This window comes from Megalobrama amblycephala, linkage group LG14 (assembly GCF_018812025.1).
Source record: "Megalobrama amblycephala isolate DHTTF-2021 linkage group LG14, ASM1881202v1, whole genome shotgun sequence".
Lineage (NCBI taxonomy): Eukaryota > Metazoa > Chordata > Actinopteri > Cypriniformes > Xenocyprididae > Megalobrama > Megalobrama amblycephala.
This window is the reverse complement of record NC_063057.1, coordinates 23,728,354-23,751,257: the sequence shown is the minus strand read 5'-3', so window position 1 is coordinate 23,751,257 and position 22,904 is coordinate 23,728,354. Positions and strand designations below refer to the sequence as shown.

At 37.2% G+C, this 22,904-nt stretch overlaps 1 protein-coding gene across 1 annotated transcript; it reads right to left on the bottom strand.

Annotated features, from left to right (window-relative positions):
- Positions 1 to 1,342: 1,342 nt before the first annotated feature.
- pacsin2 (protein kinase C and casein kinase substrate in neurons 2) lies at positions 1,343 to 21,992 on the bottom strand. Its single transcript, XM_048155550.1, is given in 12 exon segments — positions 1,343 to 2,262; positions 2,342 to 2,532; positions 3,910 to 4,059; positions 5,638 to 5,759; positions 10,667 to 10,787; positions 11,026 to 11,180; positions 11,182 to 11,202; positions 11,527 to 11,679; positions 13,820 to 14,055; positions 15,645 to 15,801; positions 15,890 to 15,945; positions 21,846 to 21,992. Coding segments are annotated over 11 exon segments (1,470 nt in total). The 5' UTR covers positions 15,944 to 15,945; positions 21,846 to 21,992; the 3' UTR covers positions 1,343 to 2,152.
- Between the last annotated feature and the right edge of the window lie 912 nt (positions 21,993 to 22,904).

The following is a 22,904-nucleotide window of genomic DNA, read 5'->3' as shown; positions in this document are numbered from 1 at the left end:
TTGTACAACTGTTCAGAACTGTGCTAGCTAACTATGTACTGATTAGCATCTTTGAGCGGCTCAAAAGTATCAAAAATTTTCATTACCAAAACGTGGTGAAGTTTTGGTAGTGACATTGTTTTTTGAGTGTTAATAGATATTTTTTTTTTCTTTGTAAAACTGTTCAGAACTGTGTTAGCTAACCATGTGATGATTAGCATCTTTGAGCGGCTCAAAAACATCGAAAATTGTTACTACCGAAACAGTCAAGATCGAAACGTGGTGAAGTTTTGGTAGTGACATTGTTTTTTGAGTGTTATTTGATAAAATTTAGTTTTTTTTCTTTGTACAACTGTTCAGAACTGTGTTAGCTAACCATGTGCTGATTAGCATCTTTGAGCGGCTCAAGTGTCTAAAATTGTCATTACCGAAACATGGTGAAGTTTCGGTAGTGACATTAATGTTTTTTTGAGTGTTATTTGATAAAATTTCTTTTTTTTTTCTTTGTACAACTGTTCAGAACTGTGCTAGCTAACTATGTGCTGATTAGCATCTTTGAGCAGCTCAAAAGTGTCTAAAGTTGTTTCACCACGTTTTGGTCATGACATCATTGTTTTGGTAGTGACAAAAAGGAACACGTAATCATTTATTTGGGGGAAATAAACACAAGTTTAGTACAGTTATGCAAATCATTAGTATTTTACTATGTTTTAGTATGAGAGTTAAATCGTGTCATGTGGTCACTACCGAAACTGTGCGGTCACGAAAAATAAAGTATATTGAAGATGTTATTATAGTGTTTGGTTCAATGTTTATTCAAACTAATGAATCCTTCACTTTGAAATCAGTTTGATAAACTTTATGACTTTTACAATAAAAGATTCAAAATACAACAAATCTCATAAATTACACTTGAAATATTGATTAAATTGTAATTGTAATTGATTTACCTGTAAAAAAGTTTTAATGAAATAACAAAAACTGTATTTACGAGGTAGATGTGAACAAAATCTTAATAGGTCAATGAAACTCTTCTGATTAAATTATTTATTATCATGTTTTGGTAGTGACAAATGTGATGAGGAAAAATATTCTAAAACTTTCTGAAAATACAATATGAGAATTAACTGCACAATCACTAGAAATGTTGGATATTATACAATTTACATACAAACAAAATTTGTGGAAAAACAATACTTTTCCATACGTTTTGAATTTTTTTTTTTTTTAACAATTCTGTAGAATGATCCATATTTATTATTTTCTGTTTTAATTCATAAATATTTTAATTTTTTCCTCATAATTGGAAATATATATACAGAAAAATACGGATGAAATTTAAGAAAAAAAACAACTCAACGAATGTAACTTGAATTCATTTATTGCCAGCTCGACAATATACAAAAGTAAATAAACTCCAACTGTGTAACTGAGTTTTGCCATGTGACATCAAACAGGTCACGTGACGCTAACAGCAATGTTAAAAACTCATTCGATCCATTTTGGCTTCGTTACGTCGCTGCACATATACGTGAAAAACACGGCAGCGCGATCACACGCAGCGAACAGCATCCGTACGGACGCCGTCATGACACCTGAGAGGCGGGAAGGCTTGGGCGTCGACTCATCTGTACACAACAATCAGCTCGGGTCAACATTCATACGGCGTAACGCTCAGAATACATTCTCATCGTGATCACAGCATCTGTGCACTGAAGGACAGGAGAACTCACGCTCACTCACACACACACACACACACTAGATATCTTTAGATAGGATATGCGCTTCACGAGTGTAACTACAGCATGTCGTCCAGTGTGCACGTCAAGGTCCAGCTGAAGCTGACGGACCCGCTCCTAAAAAATGAAAATAAAAGTACACAGCGCAGTCTCGATGGCCTGGGAGGTCAGAGGTCAGGCGTACAGACGGGTCATTGCGATCTGCATGGATTACGTTCCTAAAAGCAAACAGCATTGGTAAAATATCTTTAAAATGTCAGGTGACTGATCCACGCTGGTTCTCCTCCTCGGGATGAACGGCTGGTCAGTGATGAGCAAAAACGTCCTTCTATTGGCTAAGGTTGATATTATAGTGAATGTAGTATGATTGAAGTGAGGCACTGTTTCCCATCATGTGACAGTGCTGTCGTCTGCAGTCATACGGGCCGGATTCACTACATGTCTTCCACGTAATTGGCCGGATAGAGTCCGACGGTGCCGTTGCTCAGCCGTCCTTTACACCAGCCCTGCTCGTCCTCCTCGCCGATCTTGGTGAACTCCTCTCCTGCACACACACACACACGTCACTCGTGAAATCACACGCATGACTCTGAAATCACACTCGCTCCACTCAGGTCCTGTACCTGCTTTGAAGCTCAGCTCGTCCTGCTCCTGACCCTCGTAGTCGTACAGCGCGCGCACCGGCACCGACACTTCCGGGGAGGACGGCTCGTCCTCGAACGGATTGCCGTTGGCGTTAGCGGAGGCGAAGGGATTCCCCGCTTCCTCGTCCGAGCCATCGACCACCATCTTCTCCTTCTCCACGACACTGGCTCTGAGAGGACAGGAAACAGGACACATGTAACAGACAGACACCTGTGACACAGAGTGGGACAGACGGCCGGACCGCAGCGGGAAGAGTGAGCGTCTCAGAGCTGTGAGGAGGAGGAGGAGGAGGAGGAAGAGGACGCCAACATGCCACACCCACCGGACAAACGTGACTGGAGTTTGTGTTCACATTCAGACACTCAGAGTGTCCCGACCAGACAACTGCAGTCACATGACCGTCTGAAAATCACTTTCCTTCTGTTCATTCAGAACAAGACTAAACACAATGACCTTTAAAGGTTTATCAAACATTTTGAATCTACTTGACTATAATGACTGTCTGGTTGAAATTAAAATTAATAAATAAATTATGATATAATTTTAAATAATATATAATAATTTACTATTACTAATAATAATGATGATTACTACCACTTCAATATAGTGACTGTTTGGTTAAAATAAAATTAAATGAATAAACAAGGATCTAAAATTATAGCATAATTTAAAATAACAAAATATAATAACTTACTTCAATACTAATAATAATTGCTACTACTTGACTATAATGACTGGTTAAGATGATAATAAATGAAAATAAAAATGTGAAATTATAATACAATTTAAAATAATGTACATTAACTGACTTTACTGTTAAAAATCTATAAAATAAAAATACTATAATGAAACCAGAATAAATTAAACATACATTTATGAAATTATAATATAATGTAAAATAATATATGAATTTACTACTACAAATAATTACTACTATAACGACTTGAATTGAAAATAAATATGAAATAATAGAATTTAAAACTACATAATATAAACATTTTATAATATAAATATAAACAATTTACTTCTAATAATAATTACTAATGACTGAAAATAAAATAAAATTCAATTTAAAATAAATACATAATATAAATAATTTAGTTTACTATTACTTGACTGTTTAGTAGAAATAAAAATAATAATATAATTTAAAATAATATATAAATGATGTATAATAAATTACATCATTACTAATAAATAATTACTAATAAATTATAATTAAAATAAATAAAATGTGAAATAATACCTTTTTAAAATAATATATAATAATATCAAGCTCAGTCTGACACTGTTTCTGGTCAGGACACGGTGTGTGTGTGTGTGCGTGTGTGTGTGTGTGTGAGAGTGTGTGTGTGAGCGTGAGTTTTGTGTGTGTGTGTGTGTGTGTGTGTGTGTGTGTGTGTGTGTGTGTGTATCAGTGCAGGTTCAGCACAGCAGCAGTCATGCAGAGACACAGACAGACTCCTGAAACAAACACAAGCAGAGGCCGGAGGAGAGAGAGAGAGAGAGAGAGAGAGAGAGAGAGAGAGCTGTGCAGGTCACCAACGTTTGCGCTATCATCACTTCCTCTCGTTTCACACTGAGCGGGCTGCTCTCGGGCCGCTGCTCCGCCACCGCCGAATCGTCTTCATCCTCGTCCTCGTCATCCTCGAACGGGTTTAAGCAAGCTGCTTCTGAGCTACTGGCCACAGTCACGCTAACAACACAGAGACAGCGTTACACACACACACACACACACACACACACACACACACACACACACACACACACAGACGTGTGAGCTCAACTAGCGCTAACACACACACACCCACAGGCCGCGGCGCGCTTCAGGCAGGATCTGTGTCAGACACACACTGACAGAACCGGTTTCACATGTTCTCACACACACACACTCGAGCGTTTCGGTGATGTCAGCTGACTCCAGTGACTGATCACACTTTAACAGAGGCTTCTTCTGCTGCTGCTCTTTCAGTATGAAACAGACACTGTGATTGGCTCATGTTTTCACTGCATTATACTAACATCAACTAATCATCATTCGGTCAAAACGATGAGATCGAACTGAAGATGAAAGGCTCATTAATGGATAAAGTCACATTTCAAGATAAAGTCGTTCTTATGAAATCCAAGTTGATAATGACAAACAATCACATTTTTCTATCATGATCTTGACTTTAATTATAATTAACTCACAATTACTAGATTAAATGTCAATTATATGATTCTCATTTCAAATGTTTATCTCATTACTTAAAATAATCAAATCTTAATTTTGACCTTTTTATCTCATTATCATGATTTAGCCTCGTAACTGACACAATCTCAGACTTTTAACTTCATCTCAGTATCTTTTGATTTCAACTTTCTCATAATTGTGACGGCACCTCGTGATTCTGAATATCAGTGTCATAATTTTGACCTTTATATCTTATTTTTATGACTCTTCATCTCATATTTCAGCGCTCTCATAATTATGGCAGTATCTCAGAGTCACAATAGTGATTTAATGTGGCAGAAACGGGCCTCACAGAGAGCACTTTAAACTCTGCTCCTTCACTTCTAATCACTGCTGACATCATTTCCTAGCACTCAGTGTCTGGTGTCACAGGGGAGTGGTGTGTAGTGCAGGCAAGAGCGATCAGGTAAGAGTCGTATTTCTTGACTTAAAGGGGCTGCGTGTAGAATTCAGGAACCCTTGTTATTAGCGACACCGGTGGCCGTTAGGTGAACTGCGGCAGTAACGTACGCTACGAGCGGTTCACACACTGGCAATAAAAAGAGAGATTAATACCTGAAGATTCATACACATAGCCCCTTTATGAACTCTAACCAATTCAGATCATGTGTGTGTGCTCCAGCAGTGGCTTGGGAACAGGAAACCAGAGGTCAAAGGTCAGTTAGTGCTCATGATGCTGCTGCCTTCTCCGGTCGTCACTCAAACACACTCCATCTCAACACTGACACACACACGTCTGCGAACACGAGAGCACTGCTTTAGCTCTGGGTACCTGCTGCTGGCCTTCGACACCGGCTCTGCCGTCTGACTGATTCCCGTCAGAGTCACTCCATCGGCCGGTTTCCTCTTGGTCTCCCGCCGGCTGAGCGTCCGATTCAAGTCCGTGGACCACTCCTACAACACAAACACACACCTTCAGCACTTCCTGTCTGTCCTGATTCATGTGTCAACAGCGTCACTCAAGCACACTCCAGCTCAACACTGACACACACACACACACGTCTGCGAACACGAGAGCACTGCTTTAGCTCTGGGTACCTGCTGCTGGCCTTCGACACCGGCTCTGCCGTCTGACTGATTCCCGTCAGAGTCACTCCATCGGCCGGTTTCCTCTTGGTCTCCCGCCGGCTGAGCGTCCGATTCAAGTCCGTGGACCACTCCTACAACACAAACACACACCTTCAGCACTTCCTGTCTGTCCTGATTCATGTGTCAACAGCTGTGGGCTCCAAAACGACAAAAACACATGTCAGTGTCATAGCAGTCGCCCATATGACACTTCTGCAGTCACGTGATGTTATGTGTGAGGAACAGACTGACATTTAAGATGTGTTGAAAATCTTTCCCTCCAGCAAACTCTTTTGTGCTTGTGTTTTCAGACAAACACTGTGACGTCACTGACACGATCCTGCTGCAATGACAACTTCAGAGCTCGACTTTATCTCATCATTATGACTAAATATATTAAAACTCGTATTTTACACTTTGTTCCTCATAATTACAACAGTTTCTTATGGTTTGGTCTTTTTATCTCATAATTTTCACCTGATATCTCATTATTTTGACTTTTTACTTCATAATTATGACTTAGTTTCTTATAATTTGTACTTTCTCTTCATAATTATGTTTCTCATGATTTGGAGTCATCATCTCATAAATATGACTAAATATCTAATATATATATTAAATCTCATATTTTACACTTTTTTCATAATTCTAACAGTTTCTTATGGTTTGGTCTTTTTATCTCATAATTTTAACCCAATATCTCATTATTTTGACTTTTTACCTCATAATTATGACTTAGCTTCTCATAATTTAGACTTTTTACTAATAATTATGAGTTAATATTTCATGATTTAAACTTTATTATTATATTTTGACTTATCTCATGATTTTGACTTTTCATCTCATAATTATGACAAAATATCTAATAAATATTAAATCTCACATTTTAGACTTCTTCCTCATAATTACAACAGTTTCTTATGGTTTGGTCTTTAATCTCATAATTTTCACCTAATATCTAATTTTTTCAACTTTTTACCTCATAATTATGACTTAGTTTCTTATAATTTGTACTTTTTCTTCATAATTATGTTTCTCATGATTTGGAGTCATCATCTCATAAATATGACTAAATATCTAATATATATTAAACCTCATATTTTAGACTTTTTTTCATAATTCTAACAATTTCTTATGGTTTGGTCTTTTTATCTCATAATTTTCACCTGATATCTCATTATTTTGACTTTTTACTTCATAATTATGACTTAGTTTCTTATAATTTGTACTTTCTCTTCATAATTATGTTTCTCATGATTTGGAGTCATCATCTCATAAATATGACTAAATATCTAATATATATATTAAATCTCATATTTTACACTTTTTTCATAATTCTAACAGTTTCTTATGGTTTGGTCTTTTTATCTCATAATTTTAACCCAATATCTCATTATTTTGACTTTTTACCTCATAATTATGACTTAGCTTCTCATAATTTAGACTTTTTACTAATAATTATGAGTTAATATTTCATGATTTAAACTTTATTATTATATTTTGACTTATCTCATGATTTTGACTTTTCATCTCATAATTATGACAAAATATCTAATAAATATTAAATCTCACATTTTAGACTTCTTCCTCATAATTACTAACAGTTTCTTATGGTTTGGTCTTTAATCTCATAATTTTCACCTAATATCTAATTTTTTCAACTTTTTACCTCATAATTATGACTTAGTTTCTCATAATTTGTACTTTTTCTTCATAATTATGTTTCTCATGATTTGGAGTCATCATCTCATAAATATGACTAAATATCTAATATATATTAAACCTCATATTTTAGACTTTTTTTCATAATTCTAACAGTTTCTTATGGTTTGGTCTTTTTATCTCATAATTTTCACCTAATATCTAATTTTTTCAACTTTTTACTTCATAATTATGATTTAGTTTCTCATAATTTGTACTTTCTCTTCATAATTATGTTTCTCATGATTTGGAGTCATCATCTCATAAATATGACTAAATATCTAATATATATTAAACCTCATATTTTAGACTTTTTTCTCATAATCCTCTAACAGTTTCTTATGGTTTGGTCTTTAATCTCATAATTTTCACCTAATATCTAATTTTTTCAACTTTTTACTTCATAATTATGATTTAGTTTCTCATAATTTGTACTTTTTCTTCATAATTATGTTTCTCATGATTTGGAGTCATCATCTCATAAATATGACTAAATATCTAATATATATATTAAATCTCATATTTTACACTTTTTTCATAATTCTAACAGTTTCTTATGGTTTGGTCTTTTTATCTCATAATTTTCATGATAATTCTCAGTTTCTTATGGTTTGGTCTTTTTATCTCATAATTTTAACCCAATATCTCATTATTTTGACTTTTTACCTCATAATTATGACTTAGCTTCTCATAATTTAGACTTTTTACTAATAATTATGAGTTAATATTTCATGATTTAAACTTTATTATTATATTTTGACTTATCTCATGATTTTGACTTTTCATCTCATAATTATGACAAAATATCTAATAAATATTAAATCTCACATTTTAGACTTCTTCCTCATAATTCTAACAGTTTCTTATGGTTTGGTCTTTAATCTCATAATTTTCACCTAATATCTAATTTTTTCAACTTTTTACCTCATAATTATGACTTAGTTTCTCATAATTTGTACTTTTTCTTCATAATTATGTTTCTCATGATTTGGAGTAATCGTCTCATAAATATGACTAAATATCTAATATATATTAAACCTCATATTTTAGACTTTTTTTCATAATTCTAACAGTTTCTTATGGTTTGGTCTTTTTATCTCATAATTTTCACCTAATATCTAATTTTTTCAACTTTTTACTTCATAATTATGATTTAGTTTCTCATAATTTGTACTTTTTCTTCATAATTATGTTTCTCATGATTTGGAGTCATCATCTCATAAATATGACTAAATATCTAATATATATTAAATCTCATATTTTAGACTTTTTTTTCATAATTCTAACAGTTTCTTATGGTTTGGTCTTTTTATCTCATCATTTTCACCAAATCTCTCATTATTTTGACTTTTTACCTTATAATTATGACTTAGCTTCTCGTAATTTAGACTTTCTTCATAATTATGTTTCTCTTGACTGAACTTTTTATCTTAATATCAACGTTTTATCTCATAATTATGACTGTATCTCACCTGCGTGAAGTTGGCCCCCCACCCAACGTAAAACGCCGGCAAAATAGTCTCAATCGTTTGTGCCGGTAAAAGTTTCGTTTGTGCTGCTTTCGATTTTAAAATATTAGACTTTGAATTATAGGCAATGATGTCACTCAGCCCCCCACATGCTCCAAATTCACCGAAAATAGTCTCAATCGTTTGTGCTTCGTTTGTGCTGCTTCGGTTTTTAAAATATTAAAAGAATTGGCAATTCATTCTGAGGTCCCTCAGGCCCCCACATGCTCCAAATTCACCACAAACAGTCGCAATCGTTTGTACCGATAAAAGTTTCATTTGTGCTGCCTCGCTTTATAAATATTAGACATTGATTGCATTGAAATGAATGACACTGAATGGCTGCAATTACAAATCGCATAAGAGCATATTATAGTGACTATTAGGCTATATACCAAAGCATAGACATTTAACAGAAATAGTAGGAGCAATGTGATTTCAAATTAAGTCTCTGTTTGCTTTCCTTCTTTTCAGTGACAAGCGCGTGTCAGAAACGGAAAGTTGTTGCATCAAAAAAGCTGCATCAGTCCGTGTAATTCCTTCAATTAATTATACGTCGGGAAAAAACGACTTATTTAATTGTCTAACTAAACCAAATCGAAAAAACAAATAAAGGCATTCGTTTAATTTGAGTTTACTTGAAAATAAACAAAGACAAAAAAGAATTAAGCCTATATAAGACTTTTTTTTGTATTTTTGGTTTATGGGTTAAACAAATTAGTTTATGCTTTAAAATTCGTTTCGAAAATTTGAGTACTCATTTTGGCTTTATGTGGTCTAAAACAACATTGAGGAAATTTGTATTTGATTTGTATTTATTTTATTCTTAAAAGGCATACGTAAAACCTAATGATGCAACATGTTTCACTCGTTATTACAATAATTTTTTTTGTTTTGTTTTTTATTTTTATAAATAATAACATAATCTGTGTTTCATTGGAAAAACCTAAAATATCAGAAACAATGGAAGGGATCACGCAGGCGCCTCCGTGGACAAGAGAAGTATTGTTGTGCTCTGCACTATAGATGTAGGCTACATTGGCAAGAAATTTGGAGCATGTGGGGGGCTGATTGACCTGAGATTTTATAAATAGCCTATTATTTTAATAGACATATCTAAAAAAAAAAAAAACGAAGCAGCACAAACGAAACTTTTACCAGCACAAACGATTGAGACTATTTTGGGTGAATTTGGAGCATGTGGGAGGCTGAGTGACGTCATCGCCTATAATTCAAAGTCTAATATTTTAAAATCGAAAGCAGCACAAACGAAACTTTTACCGGCACAAACGATTGAGACTATTTTTGGTGAATTTGGAACATGTGGGTGGATGGGTGACCTCAGAATGACCTATAAATATTCTTTTAATATCTAAAAAACCAAAGCAGCACAAACGAAAATTTTTACGGCACAAACCAGCACAAACGAAGCACAAATGATTGAGCCGACGTTTTGCGTTGGGTGGGGGGCCAACATCACGCAGGTCTGAATCTCATGATGTGCACTGGATAATCTTTCCCTCCACCAGCACTCTCTAAACTCATCTGTGTTTGTGTTTTCAGACCAGTGCTGGTGCAACGAATGAACGAGACTTTCAGTGTTTAACGTCTTAAATTTCATCCTGTTCCTCACACATGGTATTGTATGACTTTAGGAGGTAACTTTGGCATCATATGATCTGCTGTTATGACACCGTTGTTGTGTTTTGTGTCATTTCTGGCATTCGTTAGCCCTGTTCTCTTTCACTGTACATAAAGGAGCAGCTCGAATGTGCCCTGTGTGTGTGTACCTCAAACTGAGGCCAGTTCATGGGCATGCCGGGCCCGTGGTTGGAGCGGAACCACTTGAGGTCTTCCTGTGCGTCGGCTGCCTGGATGGTGTCTTCTAGTGTGTTATACACCGTCTGGTACCTGAGGAGAGAGACGTCGAACACGTCAGACCCTGTGACTACACTGAGAACTAATCAAACCATCACAGCTGGAGGGTTTGCGTGAGGGAGACTCATCCCAGGGCTTTGCATGCTGGTCTCTGAACAATAACAGCGCTTCTGTGCTTGTCTATGCAAATGACCACAAACCAGCAAGAGCCGCCCTGCCGCCTCAAAGCAGTTCCTGCCCCACACAGACATGACAGCAGTGAGGTCCTCACTTGTGATTGGTGGAGAGGTCGAGGTGCTGCTTGACGCCGAGCAGCAGCTCCTTGAAGAAGCGCAGTCTCTTGTCCTCGAACTGCTGCCACTGTTCAAACACCTGCTCCATGTTCTCCATGTACTGAGGCGTCACCTTATCCAGATCCTCCAGGAGACTTCTCGTAGCGCTCCTTAGTCTGGAAACACACAACCACAAGAGATATCACACCTCTCATAGCGCTTCATCTCCAAACATGATCAAAACACAAGACACTACAGGGCTCATGTGATGAAACACAGGAAGCGTCTCGCTCTTTTGAAATAAGAGATTGATGCTCTATATAACTCTAAACTTCCTCTCCAGAGGGAGAAGCTGCACAAACCCTCGTTCAGAAGGACAGAAAGCACACAAGCCAGTGTTCAGAATTCACTCACTTCACGAGTGAAGCGCTTGGCCAATCACAGCAGAGCTCGTTTACATCAGGAAGACTTCACAGGAAGAGGGAAAACAGTGACCTGACCTTCTGAACCTCCTGCTGGCACTTCTCCACTTTCTCCTGCAGCTTCTTCTGAGCCTCTGGGTTGTTGTTGTCCAGTTTGCTGGTGCTCTCTCGGCTGGCGGCCGCCTTCTCCTCCTTGAAGGCGGTGTGGTACGCCTTCTTCATCACATCCACCTGTAACACACATCCTGCAGCATTATGATCCACTGCGTCAGGGGGGATGTGGGGGAAGTTAATCAGCACGCATGGATGGACACCTTGCTAATGACACCCTTCATGCATACTTCACAGAACGGACAAAATGCAAATTTACACTAAGTCCTCAAAAGCATAACCATGTGAAACTTTGATCACATGACTGTACTGACAGGTGTAATGGACATATTTACGCTCTTATTTATTTTCATATGTGTTTTATGCAAAGTGACTAAAAGAACAAAAGCAATTTTTCATTTTTAAAAAAGATTTAAAAAGATGATTTTAAGGAATCAGACGTTGAATTTTATTTTTTTTAATGAAATCAAACACTTTTATTTACACTTTTTAAAGACTTTAAGGAATCAGATGAAGAATAATTTCATCAGAATCAGAGGTAGAAGGATTTTTAAGGAATTTTTTAATGGAATCGGAAGTGGAATGATTTGGTTTAGTGAATAATAAAACAAATGGAAACTGATTCACAGATCTTCTTCTTTAAATGATTCTGCACTGATCAAATGTAGCACAATCTGAGGAGACGACGCAGATGTTTAGACCGATTCTGCCGTCTTTGCGCTGCATCAATCAGATGTTGTCCTCGTGAACAACTCTGGGTCACAAACAGAACACAAAGACAACGACAGATCCGAGTTTCTCAGGAGTGCCCCAGGGTTCTGTACTGGGACCGCTGACATTCTCAGAGCCGCACCACACAAAACCAAAGCACACGCCCTTCATGAATACTTCACAGAACAGATGAAATGCAAATTTACACTAAGCCCTCAAAAGCATAACCATGTATAACTTTGATCACATGACTGCACTGGCAGGTGTAATGGTCCTATTTACGTTCTTATTTATTTTCATACGTGTTTTATGCAAAGTGACTAGAGGATAAAAAGACATTTTAAATGATTTTTCTGAGGAATCAGAAGTAAATTCCTTGAAAAAAAAAATCTAACTAAAAATGATTATTGTACAATGTTTAAGGACTTTTATTTTTAAAGGTCCCGTTCTTCGTGATCCCATGTTTCAAACTTTAGTTAGTGTGTAATGTTGTTGTTAGAGTATAAATAAAATCTGTAAAATTTTAAAGCTCAAAGTTCAATGCCAAGCGAGATATTTTATTTAACAGAAGTCGCCTACATCGAACGGCCAGTTTGGACTACATCCCTCTACTTCCTTCTTTAATGACGTCACTAAAACAGTTTTTTGACTAACCTCCACCCACAGGAATACACAAGAGTTGCGTTTGTAGAGTGTGTTTGTCGCCATGTCGTCGAAACGCTGTTATTTTCATCCCGCAGTCCAATCACCGGGTCTGATTCCGGCTCAAATTGATAGGGTAAAATTAAAGACATGTTTACAATAACACTGAGCGCGTGCATCTCCACGTTATGGTAAGAGGCGTGACCTTTCTGGGCAAGATGCGCTAAACTGCTGTCGAATCACAACACAGGAACCGCTGGCACAATCAGAACTCGTTACGTATTTCTGAAGGAGGGACTTCATAGAACAAGGAAGTCATCAGCCCGTTTTTATGACAGTGGAAACAGCGGTATACAGATAAGTAAATTATGTGAAAAATACTGTGTTTTTTTACAGGCGAAACATGAACACATGTTATATTGCACACTATAAACACAATCAAGTCTTCAAAAAACCACGAAAAACGGGACCTTTAAAAGAATCAGATTTCATTAAGGACTTTTTTTATAAGGAATCAGAAGTCAAATGATTTAATTAAAAACAAATTTAAGGAGTCAAAGAATTAAGAAAATTAAGGAATCAGAAGTAGAATGATTTTTAGAGAATTTTTCTGATGAAACTGGAAGTGGAATGATTTCAGCCCTGCTGGTTTGGTGATGAATACAGTAAATAAAAAAATAAATAATTCACAGATGATTCTGCACTGATCAAAAGTAGCACATTCTAACAAATCGAGTGTGTGCTCTGTGGGTGTGTTGTGGTAGATTTACTAAATATCCTCATGTGCAAATAGGCTGGGCACACCCATATTTAAAAGAGGCTTTGCTAACTGTACACACAGGAACTGAAGCTCACGGACAGCTTTAATCCTGTCTTTGTCCTTGCTGGCAGAGTTGAGTGACTGTACCTCTTTGAGTTTCTTGGCCCAGGGTTTCTGTGCCTTGCGAAAGCCGTCATCTGCTTCTTTGGTCTCCTTGAAGCCCCCGATCATCTGTTTGTGGTAAGCGTCCTTCTGCCAGTTCTTGACTTTCTCAAAGTCCTCGCCCATCAGAGCAGCCTTCACCTCCATATGCAGGTCGCTGACCTTCTCGGCCTCGGTCATCAGAGCAAACCACGCTCGCTCCACCGTCCCATACTGAGGCCCTGCAGGAGACAGCGCAGATGTTTAGACAGATTCTGCTGCAAACAGAACACAAAGACAGCGACAGAGCCGAGTTTCTCAGGAGTGCCCCAGGGTTCTGTACTGGGACCGCTGACATTCTCAGAGCCGCACCACACAAAACCAAAGAGCGAAGGGCGACACGTTAGAAAGTAGTTCACATGGAAACATTTCTGTGTTGACTTGCTTCTTCCTCAGTATCACATTTAAATATGGCCTTTAGCTAAACAATGATATGAAGCTAACGCCAGAAGCTACAGGACAGCTGTGTGTGCGCCATCGAAACCAAGCACAAACAGACAGGTCAGAGAGCAACGTTCACAACACTGTGCGAAGGATTGATTCATCTAATGCAGCTGGATACAGGAATGTTATGAATCCAAGATAATGCACATTATCAGAAAGATAACGGCACATGACCAAATCAAAGATCACGACACCATATCAGAAAGCAGCATTCCTGGGAACTCTGGGTGAACTTTGCTTTCCTGAACACCTGCTGCAAAGTCATTCGAATCATCGTTATCATCAATCAGCAAACATGGGGCTTATTTACAAAGCCGTTCTGACGTAAATCTTCATAGACGTTCATATATTTTCATGTTTTCACAAAAGAAAATCCAAAGGTTTGTGCTCTTTTAGGTTCTTCAGCAATATCAGGTATTTATCATAATAATACATAGCAAAATTAATGGTTAACCAATTAGATAAATGAGAAATTAGTATTTGAATGATTTTCATATGGTAAAGTTACGGCTTTTGCATTTATGAACATTACTAAAATAATTGTAGTAGGTTCAGGAAGCATTTGTGCGGGAAGAAAGAGCAGATATGATCAGAGATGGGAGGAGGTCTAAAAACCCTCAATAACTACCCAAAATAAGTCAAATTCAGTCATGGTTACTGATGCTCTCTTTATCTCAGATTGCAGCTGACACTCACTGTGAACACACAACAACACACAACAACAGTGAATGAATCACTCCAGTTCAAACTTAAGCCCCGCCTCTAGATTCTGATTGGACGAGACGCACGTGACACACATGTACAGTTGATTCTTCTTCATAATCTAGAATATTTTTTTAGAAAGAACAACAGACATACATGATCAACGGTGCTTGAAATGCAGCGCTCGGAGCTAACGAAGCCTGTCGTGACTCGTAAACAGGGGCGTCGCCAGCGGGTGGACTACATCATGGGATGATAGGAAGAGATTGACGTTCAGTGATGGTTTCAGAAGCAGCTTTCTCACACACACACACACACACACACACACACACACACACACACACACACGTGTCACATAAGTTCCCGGTCTTGAGAAGCACTGATCCACTTCCACTTCCTCAATATAAGGCTTCCTCAGATGATTCACAATCCCATCAGCAGCTCTTTTTAGAGTGTTTAGGGGAAGTGAGGTCACACTCAGCAGCCTAGTAACCATCTCAAAACATCCTTTTCAGATGAAGCAAATTTCTAGAGAGAAATGAGTCAGTGGCGATGAGAGCGCAACCTTTCTCCACGAGCTCACACACACACACACACACACACACACACACACACACACACACACCTTTCTCCACGAGCTGCCTCCAGCGTTTGGCCCATTCGCTCAGCTGCTGCGCGTAGCTCTTCTCGATGCGCGCGCGCTCGTGAAGGCAGTTCATCAGGTCGTTGCACAGCCGGTTCCCATCATCCACGCGCTTCACCACGCGCTTGTAGTTCCCCACCTGACGGACACACACACACAGAAGCGTTACAGACACGCGACGCTAACGGGAACACAAACACGCGCGGTGACTGACGAGAGATACGTACCTCCCAGAAGCTGTCGCTGGAGACGTCGACCAGAGAGTCGTGGAAGTCTGACATGGCTGAAACCACATGACAGTCAAATTAACACTTAATGGATCAGTTTACACAAACATATGACCGTTTCGAATTATAAATGTTTCTTGAGCATCAAATCATCATATTAGAATGATTGCTGAAGGATCATGTGACACTGAAGACTGGAGTAATGATGCTGAAAATGATTACAGGAATAAATTACACTTTACAATATATTCACATAGAAAACAGCTGATTTACATTGTAAAAATATTTTTTACTTTATCCCAAATTATTCATTATTTTTTCCCTAATTAATTTTATTAATTTTCCCAAATTTTAATTTTAATTTTTGTTTTAATGGTTAAATTAAATTTTATTAAATAAAAAGTCATGTCTAATTAATTGAAATAATAAAACGTGTAGAATTTAACTTTAATTTATAAAAAGTTTATCAAATATTACATTTTATCACTCTATGAGTTTTAAGTTTTATCCATTTTAATGGATTAATTCAATTTAATCAAAAAGTCAAAAGAATTCAAAAAACGTTTACAATTTAATAATTTATTAAATGTTTGAAAATTTTAATGTCCAATAAATAAGTTGAATTAATTTAAGAATTTAGTATTTAATACAAAGTTATAATCATAAATGATGGTAATCAAATTTAGGAATAAACCATTAATTTAATTGATCTTTTAAATGTAATCAAATGAAAATTAAACAATTCCTTTATCTTTTATTAGCAAACAAAGTTTAAATCATAACATGGATGATAAACTGATTATCTCTTGAATATATCAATCTAAACTTAAAGTCGTCATGAAAGGGAAGTTGAGCTATATCCGTATATCCAAGTGAAACGGCTTTGCATACAAGAACAAATGTAGGGCGGGGCTTGATTCTGTCTGTGGGGAATTAATTGTGGTTTGCTATTGGTGGATCTCATGTGAGTGACAGGTTGCCCCGCCCTCTTCATCAGAGAAGAGATTCTGATTACCAGGACATGAATTTAACACAACAATGATGTGCATGGACTATACAGCTCTACTTTTCATTTATTCATCCTAAATTTGACCTTTTCTGTTAAACCGTAATTTCCACTCAGTGATAGAGCTGAACGTACAGCACTGAAACTATGAACAGGGCTGAAAACATGAACAGAAAACTGTGTGTTGTGTTTCAGTTTCCCTCAAGACGCGTGTCACCCGTGAGCTGAAAACAGCGCCACACTTTCCAGGGAAGCGACGGACATTCCTGCCATTCCTCCAGCGGCTTTATCACACTCACACTGAGCAAACTCATACTTTCCACGATTTAGAGACTCAAACAATATTACATAATCAGATTACCTCACAGTGGGAAAGAGGAACACGGAAACTTCTAGAGGCCGAGGCTCTTAAAGGGACAGTCAGTGAGAATCATGTGTCCGCTGCGCTCGCTCGCTCTCGTCCAAACACACAATAGAGATTGTTCTTCAGCTCACTGCTGATATAAATATATCCCTGTGTTCCTGTCTGTGCATGTTTCTGACGTGAGATCACTGGAATGTCACATTGTCGAGATGCTTTACCTCACATACGTCATGTGATACAGCATTTATCATAACGCAATCACTTCAGCTCTGACATGCACTTCATGTTTATATGTACAGCTGTTTTCATTGGTGGAGAAGAAACACATGAACTAACTGGCCAATTTCAGTCTGAAAATCTATCAGTCAATTAGTGATGCACAGAAACCAAACACTTCTGAAGGGCAGAATCACTGAAGCAGTGGCGTTTAAAGAGCATGTCCACTGTGTTCAACATGAACACATCACAACAGGTAAACGTGTCAGCTGTGCAGCGATTCCTCGATTTTCATTCTCATTTTAATGAACTGTTATCGATTCTAGAATGAACCTTTCAGTCTGTGCTGTTCTCGGTCAATACGTGAATTTAAGTTCACTAAACATTATGTTTATAATTCGTCACTAAATTCATCAATTAATGTGTTTGAGTCTCTTTAATTTATATACAAACATGATTTTTATTATAAATAAAGTTTAGAATTACATAATTATATTTCTACTCCAATACAAACATTTAAATCGCGGCTGTCGTGGCTGATTTATTCAAACATGCATTAAATATTGAAGAACATGATAATGAATATGTAACGGTGCATATCTATATTTATCTTTCTAGAGTTCACTTTTCTAGCTGACTGATGAGTTTATGGTCACTGAATATGTTTTTCTGAGGTAAATGTGATGTTACGTGACATTGTTTAAGTTTTATTGACGTCTTTCCGAGGTTGAAACACTGATTGAGCGATTACACGAGACATGATACGGATTTCAGTAAGTTGTACTGTATATTTTAACATACCTTCAGATGTTCATGTTTATTTCGCTGTAACTGGTATTAAAGTGGAGGAGAGGATGATCACATGCTTCTCTTTAACTGAGGCGCTAAAGCGATCTGTCACGCCACATTAAACAGCGCCAAAACTGTATTTATTTTTTGAATCTCATAATAAGATGGACGTCATTTGAAATCTGAGACTTTGCTTCATATCAAAAGTAACAAAGATGATTGCGATTTATTGGATGGGAGGAGCTACATATTCTGCTCATTCATCAACTGAAAACAGACTAGACTAATCGATTCTTGGGATTTAAGAATCAATATCGGTTCATAAAAATGAGAATCGATTAAAATCGAGAAATCAATATTGTTTACCCAGCCCTACTACTAACGGCAGCAAATAAACATGAATGAACATCAGAAGGTACAGTACAACATACTGAAATCAATCATGTGATCGATCAATCAGTGCTTCAACCGCCGAAAGATGTCGGCGTGAGTCACGTAATGTCACATTTCCCTCAGGAAAGATGTTCAGTGTCCATAAAAAATAACTCTAGAAAAATATGCACTTGATTACATATTCATTCTCTTTTGCAGTTGTGGCCTAATAAGAGAGTCGGACGTGTAACCCGAAGGTCATGGGTTCGAGTCTCAGCGCCAGCAGGAAGTGTAGGTGGAGGAGTGAATGAACGGCGCCCTCATTACCCACAACCCTTCTGTGTGCAGTGAGAGAGAAAGTGCTGGTCAATCACAGCTGTGCCTTCATTGTGTTCAGTGAGCAGAACAACAGCGTCACATGTGCTTCACACAACAACAACAACAACACACTGATGCGGGAACATGCCCTGAGCCACACACACACACACACAAGATCATCTCCTGAAGAACTGAAGCACACTGACTGTCACTGCATGAAAACATCTTCAATCATGTGACTCAATACAGTATTTGTTCCAGAAGCATCAGTTAGCGTTAAACACTCATTTCCATATAACACTGACAGCCAATCAGAATCCATTCAGTCCTCAGATTCTCAGCATTGAAATTAAATGTTTCACACTCCAGAGTCATCAATAAACTCGAGGAGATCGATTCGTTCTGATTGGTGCGCGGACGAGGCTGCCTGAATCTGATTGGTCGGCTGGTGAGGTCAGTGATTGACAGCTGAGCTACACACACACACACACCTGCAGCAGCGTCTGATGTTTTTCAGCGTCACACATCATGAACACACACACACATGATTACCCAGCGTCTCAACCCGCCCTCTTATACCAAAATAACACCAATCATCAATGACTTCACCCAAATTAAACTCATTCAGTCGGTGAGTCTCTCCGGTCATGTGGTGCGACTCAAACACAATCATATTTATGAAATCATAAAATAAAAGTTATTTCAGTCTCAATCATGATCTATGTTAACATTTTATATGTCTGTATTTCCACCTTAAAGTATTATTAGACCCTTATTTCAGCTTAAACTAAATGAAGATAATATTTTATTTCAGCTAATGTTTACTGTGCTTCAGGTTAGGAACATGTTTTTCTGTGTATAGTTTGAAGTAATAATAATAATAGCTCTGCACCAAACAGGTGAGCTCTCAAATTTCAGCTCAGCTCGTGTGTTTGTTTTTGTGTTTTAGGGCTGACAATGTTAATCTACAAACCGTGAGACCTTCCTTCATCTTCAGAACACAAATTAAGATAGTTTTGATGAAATCTGATAGGGCTGGGTAAAAAATATCAATTTCTCGATTTTAATTGATTCTCATTTTTATGAGCCGATATTGATTCTTAAATCCCAAGAATCGATTAGTCTAGTCTGTTTTCAGTTGATGAATGAGCAGAATATGTAATATGTTTCAAATGACGTCCATCTTATTATGAGATTCAGAAAATAAACACCGTTTTGGCTCTGTTTAATGTGGCGTGACAGATCGCTTTAGCGCCTCAGTTAGACAGAAGCATGTGATCATCCTCTCCTCCGCTTTAATACCAGTTACAGCGAAATAAACATGAACATCTGAAGGTATGTTAAAATATACAGTACAACTTACTGAAATCCGTATCATGTCTCGTGTAATCGCTCAATCAGTGCTTCAACCTCGGAAAGACGTCAATAAAACTTAAACAATGTCACGTAACATCACATTTACCTACCTTTAGTTACCTACCTTACTAAAAAATATTCAGTGACCATAAACTCATTAGTCAGCTAGAAAAAGGTAGAAAGCAGCATTCTGATAAATATAGCTATGCACCGTTATATATTCATTATCATTCTTTAATGTTCTTCAATATTTAATGCATGTTTGAATAAATCAGCCGCGATTTAAATGTTTATATTTAAAAAAAACGAATTGGAGTAGAAATATGATTATGTAATTCTAAACTTTATTTATAATAAAAGCATCACTGAGTGTAATTTAAGTGTTTGTATATAAATAAGTTAATTTTAACCTTCAATATTACTATAGCTAATATCAGCTGACTCTCATGTGTAGTTTACAGCATTAGTTGAGAGATTTTTTTCCTCTAGAAAATTTGCCATGTACTGTAACTGAAATACTACACCCAAAATAATCCGATATCGAATTCGAAAGCATGTGAATAGTAATCAAATCGAATCGTGAAAACTGTGTCAATACCCAGCCCTAAAATCTGAGAGATTTCTGTCCCTCCATTGACAGTCTACGCAACTACCACTTCAACGCTTCATAAAGTTCATAAAGAGGTCGTAAAACTAATCCACATGAATTCAGTTTAGTCGACGGCGGTCTTATTTGACTCCATAACTTGTTAAATATGGATATTGTTCATGGCTCCGTCACTTCATCTCGCCTCAGTTTATATACTTTATATTATATACACTTACAGTGTAATGTACAATCTAAAAACATCAATATATACTACAGCACATCTCAACCTGCGTGATTATTTACACTGTCGCAAAATATAAACTATATTATCGACTAGCTCTAATCTGATAAAGGAAGAGATTATAAACACTGACATCATGATTTTCTGTAAAGTTACTTTGAAACAATGAAAAAATAATTATTTTTACAGGATTGTAAAGTTTGATTATCAAAATGTAAACATTATTTGAATGGATTTAAGGCCATGAACATGTTTCCCAATCCTAATGACAGTAAACCACGCCATAGTGGGTTTGAGTCCAGTTTGTCACCTAGGTTCAGTCAGTTCACACACACACACACACACACACACACACACACACACACACACAGAGACACAGAGAGTGTGACGTGACACTGCAGTGTTATCACGTCACTCAAATAAACCGCGTTAAACACACAGAAAGAGTAAAAACGGACCACGGAAAGCCCCACGCGAACAGCGCCCGCGCCCCGCCCTACGGACACACCGCTGCGGGTGTCGAGTAAGAGTATAAACACTCGGATATGGAGATTTGAAGCGCCTGTGTGAATACAGCGTTTGGTCCGTCATCAGTGATCGATGATCGGACTCTCTCTGACCACAAACTTTCTCTAGACTGCGACAAAAGTGTGTGAAGTGCCGCTCGCGCGCTGAGCCGCGGCAGACGCGATGTTTTATCGTTACCTGAGTGTGTGACAGTCGCGATCCGCCGCTCCGTGTCGATGTGACTCGGACTTTCTCCCGTTTTTCATCGAAATTCAACGACTAGTGAGCGAGCGGAGGGAGGCGCGCCTCTCTGACGTCACATCCCCTCCGCGCACGAGCTCTGCTCTCGACATTTCAGGAGCGCGTACTAACATATTACTTTTGTTATTTTTATATTCTCTGTGGTAGAAATAGGTACATTTATCAGCGAAATGAAACAAAAAAGATTATATTTTTAATATTGATTTAATTTCATTAATTCGTAATCTTTTTATTTCCTGAAAAACGATCCGGTTTGAAGGATTGTCAAAGACACACAAAACAGAAAAATACTAAAAATATTATTCATTTTACAAGTATATACGACATTATCAGTCTTATATATAATCACAATATATATTTATCCAGTGAATATTTCTGAGGTTTAGTGTAAACACAGTCAAACCACAGTAACGGGGCATGTTGTCACAGTGAGAATCTGTCATCGAACAGCTTATTAAAGCCTTTTCAGCAGAAACTAAACAGAAATACACTAAATATTTTGTTAAATAGAAAAAAGACTGTTCAAATAAGTCTCTTTTGTTCACCAAGGCTGGATTTATTTGATTGTAAATACAGTAAAATTGTGAGATATCCACTATATTTATATATTATACACTATATTTAATATATATTGACATTGAACTGTTTATTATGTGAATATATAGTTATTCCTGTGATCATTTTCAGCATCATTTCTCCAGTCTTCAGTGTCACATGATCCTTCAGAAATCATTCTGATATGATGATTTGCTGCTCAAGAAACATTTATAATTTGGAACACATTATTGCGATTGAGAGCTTCAGCTCGACGTGTTCATGCTTCATCAGAACAATCGCTCCTCATGATCTGGACTCACAGCCACGGCTTTGAGCGACTGCACCATGATCCAGTGGATCTGGTCAAACAGCTGTGCATTCCCCCAGTCATACTGTCAAACAGAACTACAATTTAAAATAATGGTTTTCCATTTTGATATACTTAAAAATATAATTTAT